Raw genomic sequence first — 9,871 nt, 5'->3', positions numbered from 1 at the left:
AGTTCGACGGCTGTCGGTCTGCAAGCGCAACCTGCCCCTCCCTCCTCCGCCACCACCGTGACATCAGATGCTGTAGTATCACAGATTCATCATCACTGCTAATGTTTAAAACCTCTACAGTTTTTTTGTGATATGAGTAAGTCGGTGGGATGCTATCCTTTGTAACAATAAGATATTAAATAAATATGAACACTTTCTGATGCGTTCAATTCCCAGCCATGCTATTTGAATTGGAAAATAAGGATTTTTAAAGACCCCAATTGGTCAAAGGCACTCTCTTTTCGTGTTTGGGCCTTGTTCCATCAGTGGACACATATTTAATCATATTATTTTATGAATTCGTTATATATATTTTTTTAAATAATCTCAGACCAAATTAATAATTTTGACCATTCTCTTGAGTCCAGGGGTGGGGAACCTATGTCTCGAGGGCCGTTTACAGGCCTTGTTTTGTCCAAGAATCTTAGAAATTACATTTGCAATAGGCCTACAAGTAAGCTATATTTCAGGGGACCTAGAGAAGATGGGGTCTACTGTAAAGTTGGCTGCCTTCAATATAGGCTTAAAGTGTAGGGAGGAAATCCTGGTTTATGTCCGTAGTATGGCCCTTGGATGACTTTTAAGTGGCCCCTCCCATGGAAAAGGTTCCCCATCCCTGCTTTAGTCCAAAGCAGCAAGAGCAAATCCTCTGCTCAACATGCAACTTCTGTCAATGGCACGAAAATATATGAAAGAAAAAGCATGAATACCACGGCTGTTTCCAAAAGGAGCTTTTATTTCACATGGTGAGAAGCTGACAAAATAGATCTATCCTGTTGAAGGTAGGAGCTAAAAACTGTATTACCGAAATAAATAGAAGACTTCATATGAATAAATATGAAAATGAATCACGACAGACTTTCTTAGTATGTATAGCCTTGTAGACCATGTCAGTTGAATGTTACAGTATCTTACCTGGCTAAAAATGTACTGATAAAAACAAAGGTGCAGCAAATCTATAATCAAAGCTACTTTAAGTTCTGAAAGCTCGTTGAACCTTAAGAAGTCAGAAGGTGTCTGCATAGATGTATCAGTTACACATACTCATCTATGGTACGTAATACAGTCACATTTACCCAACACAGGATTATGGGTGCGTTATTACAACGGTGGCAACAGAGGAAACACGCTTAAGACACAGTTAAGTATATAAGTGATAATACAAACATAATTAAACTCCAAAAAAACTTAAGTTACACTTCTTATTTGTTTATTCGTTTATTACTAAATTATACCCTGGTTTAGGTGGAAGCCCTCATTGGTTAAGACAAAAAGGACACAAAATAAAAGGGGGAAAAAACAAAATGGGAGCTGAGGGTAAAACGTGACACTTGACAAGTATAATAAGACTCAGTTTACACGACCTTGATTAAGATAGATAGATAGATATAGATGACCATGGCGATGAACACAGTGGCTGGGTGGCTGACATACGGGCGGCCTGGCTGGCTATCTGACACGTTGAAGAGATTGGAGACCCTCCAGTCACACAGCAGAGAGAGCACTGGATCTGATTGAGTGACGTGTGTGTGTGTGTGTGTGTGTGTGTGTGTGTGTGTGTGTGTGTGTGTGTGTGTGTGTGTGTGTGTGTGTGTGTGTGTCCTCCGTGAGCCCTGTGCATGACCTCCCTCTGGCCTGATCGTGGCTGACACTTGGCATTTGCTACATGGGGATGGAAGGCACCATTCAGGGCCTTTTCGACTGACTCCAAGCTCTCGCTTGGGTTCTCCTCCAACCACCAGTGCATGGAGGCTAGCTGCTCCCTATGACAGGCCCACCGACAAGGGAGGGACAAACGGTTCAGTGTCCCTGGGCCAAGGGAAAGGGGGTAGCCCAGAATTGCGACCCCATTACACGGTATATTGTATTATTGAGAGGGGGGGGGTGGGGGGGGGTCCTCTGTTCGGGGCCCACCAAAAGCAGTCAGAAGGCCTTGACAGTGAGTCACCCACCAACTCTCCTTTTTAAGTAGGCCTATGTCTATCAGAAATTCTAGGAGTTATTATCCAGTCTCTCTGTCTTAATTATTCCTCTCGTTTACATATTTGGTGCCATATAGCCTGAGGGGGTGAGTAGTAATAATGGGGATGGTTGTGGAGTGGACAGGGAGGTGTTTGGGGGGTGGAAGGGGTGTTATAAGTGTCAGAGCTGGCCTGAGGACTCTCAGAGAGTGGGACTCACGCAACCACACCATTCACTGAATCCTCAGACTGACTGACCAGAGCAAAGATGAAGGGAAAGGCAGAGAGAGAGAGAGAGAGAGAGAGAGAGAGAGAGAGAGAGAGAGAGAGAGAGAGAGAGAGAGAGAGAGAGAGAGAGAGAGAGAGAGAGAAATGGATAGGTGCATGAGATGAATGACACTCCTCGTGTAAAAAAAACACAGACAGCTCTATGGGGCGGGGGGGAATACTACATGGACTTGAACATTTAAGGAACAGAGCATAGCAGCGAAAAAAGGAGGTTTGTGAGGACACCGTGGATTGGGGTGGAGAGAAGCATAGGTGGCCTTTGGTGCAAGGACATGCAACATGCCACCAATCTATGATCGCACGTAATATCTCCAACAAACGCTCCCCGTTACTGAGAATGATTTCGGATTTTAGGTTAGTCACTCGAGATAATGAAAAAAGGAGGCGCATACAAGGCTTGTGTGAAAAAGTACATTGTAGCCGAAATTTTACAACAGAAGTCAGAGGTTAACTGGAGAAACAGACGTTTCGAACCTAGTCCATTCTCAATGCGGCTACAATATACTTTTTCACACAAGCCTTGTGTGCGCCTCCTTTTTTCATTATCTCGAGTGATTCCTACTTTTTGGGAGTGCACGCACCAAGTAATACACGGGTGTAAAGTGCAGGCGCAGACGCCGACCTTTGTTGGTATTTTAGTTTAGGCCTTCCCCAGTAGATGACCGCTCAGATATCGAGTGACTTGACTTCAGTCAACAACAAGACTTCCTGAATATGATCAAAAACAAAGACTCCAAGAAGGGCACGTTCAAAATCAACTCTAATACACATCGAAAACATCTATTGTATTGCATGCCAGTTTGGGCCCTTCTGGGGTGCATTCCTTGAAACCATAGTTTTTAAGTACGCTAGCTACTTTGTTGTTTGCAATGCAATTTCATATTGGGCAACTACCCAAGTTGCTAACTGGACAACAACTACGCTTTCGAGAAATGCACTCCTGAACAGTGATACAGAATCCCAACAGTCATCAAGTTCTAAGGCTCTGCTACGTCAGTGAACACTCCACAGCTGAAAGGTTGCATGATGTACCTAGAGCACTTTCCACACACACACACACACACACACACACACACACACACACACACACACACACACACACACACACACACACACACACACACACACACACACACACACACACACACACACACACACACACACACACCATTTCTTTTATCACAAAGGGAACGTCAACAGTGTGTACCAGCCACCGAGCCAGTTTGCTGTTCCATGAAAAAACTTCGAGATGCTTGTATCATGCATCTAACCACCAAGTGACCTCGACTCGACACAGTTACTTTTCAGTCGACTTTTAAAACCCCCACTTCTGACCAAAATGGAAAAGTTCCAGCCCGTCAACTCAGATCCTGCATTCGACAACGCTACTATACAGTACATCCATGATACTCAGTTCAAGTGTTTCTCATGTATACACACAGGGCATGCCCCAACTGCAACAGTAAACCTCATGAAAACATCAAGAAGGCCATGGGCAGCCATGGCTCAATGGTTACAGAGCTGGCCTTTAGATCAGAGGGTTGCAGATTCAAGTCCCACCCCCTAACCATCACCTTCATCCATGGATGATGTGCCCTTGAGTAAGGCACCTAACCCCAGATTGCTCTACAGACTGTAACCAATACCCTGTAAATAACTAAATTGCTTTGGACAAAAAACGTCAGCTAAGTGTAATGTAGTAAAAGAAGGAACTCTTTTTTTCCCCCTCAACTGCAAAGCAAACCTCATGAAAACACTATATTTGTCGTGATCTACGCAAGGGTTTCGTGTAACCGTCATAAGAATAACTTGACATATCAGGAACATTAACGACACATTACTATATTGACTGTAGGGCTGCAATGATTAGTCGACTAATCGTGACTATACAAATTTGTCGAGAAGAATTTCAATTGTCGACTAATAGTTTAATTTTAATCAATGCTCTTTTACTTACTTCACTAATGCTTTATTACTTTACTGTAACCTAAAATTGCCCAGCATGTATTGCATGTATTGCATTGCTATATTATAGGGAGCATGTTTCAAGTTGGCTTATTATTGTCTTGTATACTGTATTGTACAATTGTACTTTTAGATGATTTATATGTTTTATTAGAGTAGGTAGCCTGATCAGGGACTGAGGTTGCAAATTAGCTATCAAGCTATAAACCTTCCATGTATTCACATCTGCAAGTTGTGTCATGGCTCTGCCATGTCATGTTTGTAACAATGTGCACTGCATTGCCCCTGCTAAATAAACTACAAATAAAAATAAAATGAATTGGACATCGCATCTTGGAGTAAATAAGCTACTATCATGATTTAAATCGCATTGTGAGCTGTAAGATTTTTTTTCACTTCCCTCCGCTAGAGAACGGGAAGGGTTGTCGAAGGTTGGAGTAAGTCTATTTTTTTTCATGGCTAATCGTGACTAAAGCTATCGATTAGTCGACTATTAAAATAATCATTAATTGCATTGCAGCCCTAATTGACTGTATGACTGTTGTCATAATGTGTTATTCAGTTTATGGAAGGTCATGACACCCAAACAATGTCGACTTGACAATGCAAAAATTGAATGGCACATTATGACAACATGCATAAACATAAAAAATGTGTCATTAATGTCCCTGGCATGAGTCATGTCATTCTTCTGACTGCTGCATGACATGTTTATTTAGATCACGTCAAATAAACTGTTGTCGAAGGAACTGCTTCCCAACACTGAGAGCAAAACCTAGTGTCTAAATGCACATCAGAAATCAGAATGACGAAAAACATTTTCCATACACTTCCTTCCTTCCACCCCAGAAAAAAATGCGTGGAAGCAATGAGATGCCTCCCTCCATCACAATTTGAGGAAACCACTGCTCACTACGTGTGTGTGTGTGTGTGTGTGTGTGTGTGTGTGTGTGTGTGTGTGTGTTAGATTATAGATGTGTATATGATATGACGGTAACACTTTTCAGGCTTGCACATAAGCCATTAATTTGCCCACTAACGCAACTGTATGAACGAGCGACTGATAAGACACGTGTTAAACCAAACCAGTCACTTGTTGTTAAACGTGTATTTGCAAATGTCTTGTTTGTAGCCAATAAGGCCTTTATAACTGATGCCATCCTAATTAGGACCCAGTAGGTCATCAACACGTCACCTATACAGACAGTGATAACACATGTATTAGTGGCCAATATGTGGACCCTAAAACAAAGTGTTACCTACTGTATATGACATGTCTGCACAATTCAAACAGCCACCCCAGGAAGAAAAAGGACATAGAACACATTTTCAAAAAAGAAAACAAAACAAAAAAACAGCAAAAAAAAAAAAAAAAAACAGACCACTTCTCCCAAACACCGGCTCTTACAGAGAATACATAGTATTGAATGTGTTACATCATATCATAAATAATGTGCATGTATACTGTAGTTTGTGCAACTGTGCAAATATATATTCATCGTCATTAATAATATACTTCCACTCTTACGAAAAATGAACGTGAGGACAAAACTGGTGGTTTACATATTGTACAACGAAAAAAGGTGTGTACCTCACAGAAAAGTGGTTGCTATACGGCAGATATGTTTTCATAAGAGGAGAGGAGTAGTATTTTGTGTCATTAAAAAGAAATTTGCCACCCAATTGCCTTTAACACATAACAGCAGTATGGCAGTCCTGGGGTGCATTTCTCAAAAGAGAAGTTGTTAGCCTGTTAGCAACTTCGGTAGTTGCCAATGGGAAAATGCATTGAAAACAACAAAGTAGCAGTAAGCAACTTTGGTTTCGAGAAATCCACCCCTGTTCTCTTTTGTTTTTAACATTTGGAATACATAACATGGTATAACTAACAACATACATACCAGTATGGGTGCTATGGGTATAATTGTAGCCACAATATGTCTTATTATAGATTATACAAATCCACTGATTTGTCTGTGAAGATAGATGCCACCCTGTGTTAAGTCAAACCTTTACTGAGTACTTTAAAGTGAATCCAAATGCATCTACAGTACTGTGCATCCCCTGGAGATAACCAGGACAATGCCTCAGAAGTCACTCACCGAAAAAAATAAAAATAAAATAACAGGCCTTGGGGTTAAATAAAACAGCAATAACACACAATTTGAATAAAAATCTGTATGCACTATAATTTGTCCTTATATCTCTGATTACTTACTCATCATGAGTATGGATTATCCAACGGCTTTAATGGATGTTAATGGTCTGCAGTAGCAGCACATACACCTTCACTAAAGGCAGCGGGCCCATAAAAAGGAGACCAAGTGCTACAGCCACTTTTGAGGCTCAGAGGGAGAAAAAATTATAATGTGTAGACCATAGGGGGGACACTAAAACTGAAAGATGAAGTAAGTTGTAACCTTCAGTGGAGGTTTTGGAGGACATCCATACTCCACACTGTAGTAATCTTGGCCATCTGAACAGGGCCAATAGCGGACATACTGTGTGAGCCCCTTTGAAGCGTAGGCCAAGTTGTGCTTCAACTGCCTCTCTCAGGGCTGGGGTGAAGAGGTGACGGGGGTGCTTCAAAGACTTTGTCAAAATTCTGTCCCATACGCCCTCCCCCCCCTCCACCCGCCCCTTTTTAAATCTGCACCTCACAGAAAATTTTGCTAAAGGCAGGGGTTGCTGCTAGAAAAACACAACCCCCCCCCCCCCCTAACAGTTAAAGGAGAATTCCGGCCAGTTTGGATTAATATCCCATCTTGGGTGGACCGAGGGAAAGGGATGAAAGGCAAAACCGCGAGAAATTATTATTATCATATTATTATCATTATGGGACCCCCACCTCAAATATATCAAAGTCATCTATGGGCCCAAGGATGTTCTGGAGTTCTGGATGATCCTAAATGCAGCCCAGGAGCAGCACCTCTGACTACAAGAGATGAAGGGACAAGAAGGAGGGCTGAAAGCAGAACAGTCCTGACACTTTAGACATTGCTATGCGCTAAGGTGTAGGCCTATGCACTGACAGAACTCTGTCTCTCTCTCTCTCTCTCTCTCTCTCTGTTTGTCTCTCTCACTCTCATTCTGCTACAATCGCTATTAGGACAGCTGTCCAAAAATGCAATGCCACTCAGGAAAAAAAGATGCCTACCAACAGAACAGAACCAACAGAAGAACAATTGAAGTCGACAACATTTTCTCTGCTGGGCGTTTCTAAAGCTAAGCTATTTTTCTTCCATACCTTTTCCTGTGTGTCTTTGTGTTTGACAGACTACTACACGTCACAGTCTAATCCGATTGTGCTTACTAGATCCCGACAGTGGCAGAATGTCAGAATGTTTTGTTCATGTCTCAGCTGAGGACGCTGCCTGAAAGCCAAAAGTAGCGCTACGAAGCACTTCAGTCTTCTCCAATTCAGCATCAGGGTATCGGGAGCTAAACCAGACGGCAGCATCGAAAGGAGTCTGCGACAATATTCCTTTGCTTTTTTTTCGTCTTTATTCCCCAACAGTAGTAAATGGAAGACATAAAAGTAATTCATGTGTTGGCTGACGATGATGATAAATAATAATAATGAGGATGATGATATTATTTTGAAATGCTTCAATGAAAAAGCCCCAATAACGGAGAGTGTGAGAAAAAAAAATCATGACGACAACTTAAAAAAAAAAAAAAAGACAAAATAAAAGAAACACTGTGTTACTCTGAAACAGACCTGAGATTAACAGCACCGAAACTGGGGGAGGCACACACCACTTCTGACCTGTGAGATGATCATTTCAAAACGAATAGGAAAGAGGAACCGGGGAAAAAAGACAAAATAAATAAGTAGATAGGGGGGGGCATGGGTATTCATTAAGAAGAAGAAAAAGGTAATAGACCCTAAACTTGTATAGCTTTTAATTTAAAAATAAAAAAATAATCAAACCAAAAAAAATGTCCAGGTTGCGTTTTGTTACAAACTTCGTGTAACATATTGGAAGATGACCCGGCTCTGACAGAGAACTAAACACTCCGAGAGAACCCCCTCTCTTTCCCCACACCTCTCCCACACATCTCGCATGTAGAAGAGGAAGCTTGGCTGCATGTGAGTGGGTGGGGTTCCCACCCGTGCCGCACGGCCCTCTGGGATTTCCAGAGCGTTTCACAGTCAGTAATACCCCCCCCCCCCCGACCTGCAAGCTTCCTCTTCCACTTCTTCTTCGTTGGTTTTTGGTGAGTTGGTTGTTGTAGAGTCAGTCTTTGACTTTTTATCAGTGACCTATGACAGATGCCAGCCACTTCCTGTAGGAGGCAGCAAAGCGCCGCTGCTCTGGGCTGCGACAGGAGGAGAGCACGCTGCTGACGAAGGCCTCCTCCGCGGCCAGGCTGGGGGGCGGGCAGGCCGGCGCGGGCCCCCGCTTCAGTCGCTTGGTGTCCCGCATGTAGCAGCCTCCACTGCTGCTGCTGCTGCTGGTGGTGGCATTGATGCTGCTACTACTACTGCCACTGACCCCACCAGCTCCACCGCTACCACCACTACAGCTACTCTGCTGCTGCTGCTGGATGTTGTCTGAGAGTGGGCACACATCTGCCGCCGTGGTGGACTCCCTCTCCGCTGCCTCCTCCTCCTCCTCCTCCTCCTCTTCTTCTCCATCCACCTCCATGTCCATAGGCTGGCCGTTGGCTGCCATTTCCGAGTCTGGGCCACATTTGAGCCGTGAGTGGGCCGGTACTGGTGATGCTGTTGCTGCTGGAGGCTCCACCAGAGCATGGTTGAGGAGATGAGGGGAGCTGCTGCTGCTACCGTTGGCCTGAGCGCTGCTACTGCTGCTGCTGCTGAGATCACACTCCTGCCTCCACTGGTGCCACAGGTAGAACACATGCCGCCTATGGAGGAGGGGAGAGATGGGAATAGAGAGAGAGAGAGAGACAGAGAGGGGGGGAGAGGGAGGGGGAGAGAGACAGAGTGAGACAGAGACAGAGAGACAGACAGACAAGGAGAGGGGCAGATTGAGAAGAAGGGAGAGGCAAATGGATGAACAGAGAAAAAGGGAGACAGAGAAGAGAGGTAGTGGAGATAAGGAGGGGAACATTACATTACATTACATTACATTTGTATTTAGCAGACGCCTGTGTTCAAAGCGACTTGCAAGGAGCAATTTAAACAAGAACAGGGTAAGGCACAGTGTACAGTTGCAACACTGATAGCATTGTCTTTCAAAGAGTAAAGAATAGGACAATGCATTAAACGTAGCAAAAAAGTAAACAAAAGACCTCAAGGTGCAGTGTACAGTTGCAACACTGACATCATTGTCAAACACAAGGTAATAGAAGCAACATTAAATAATAGGAAGTTAACAAGGCAAATTGGATAATAAGCAAGACATCTAGTGTACTAGTGTACAGTTGTAACACTGGCAACAATGTCCAACACAGTGATGAAGAAAAACTAAGTAAAGGAGGATAAGCACATCTGATTAAACAACTCAGGTCATAAAACTGCAGTTGACTATATTGTCCATAGTTTGTTTGTATCCCTGCCTCGACCCCGTTTCTTGAAAGCATTGTTGCTAACCAGTTACAGTAGTAAAAGCTGCTAACTTAGTTAGCAATGATGTTGTCGAGAAACG

The 9,871-nt window shown here is 43.2% G+C and overlaps 1 protein-coding gene across 2 annotated transcripts in view; it reads right to left on the bottom strand.

Annotated features, from left to right (window-relative positions):
• Nucleotides 1-7,026: 7,026 nt before the first annotated feature.
• Nucleotides 7,027-9,871, bottom strand: part of ptar1 (protein prenyltransferase alpha subunit repeat containing 1) — a 25,617-nt gene continuing 22,772 nt past the window's right edge. For both annotated transcript variants that reach the window (XM_063195142.1, XM_063195141.1), the window contains one exon: nucleotides 7,027-9,128. In XM_063195142.1, coding sequence (XP_063051212.1) covers nucleotides 8,513-9,128 — 616 coding nt within the window. In that variant the 3' untranslated portion in view covers nucleotides 7,027-8,512. The remainder of the gene's footprint in view (nucleotides 9,129-9,871) is intronic.

This window comes from Engraulis encrasicolus, chromosome 3 (genome assembly GCF_034702125.1).
Source record: "Engraulis encrasicolus isolate BLACKSEA-1 chromosome 3, IST_EnEncr_1.0, whole genome shotgun sequence".
Lineage (NCBI taxonomy): Eukaryota > Metazoa > Chordata > Actinopteri > Clupeiformes > Engraulidae > Engraulis > Engraulis encrasicolus.
This window is presented reverse-complemented; position numbering and strand designations above follow the sequence as displayed.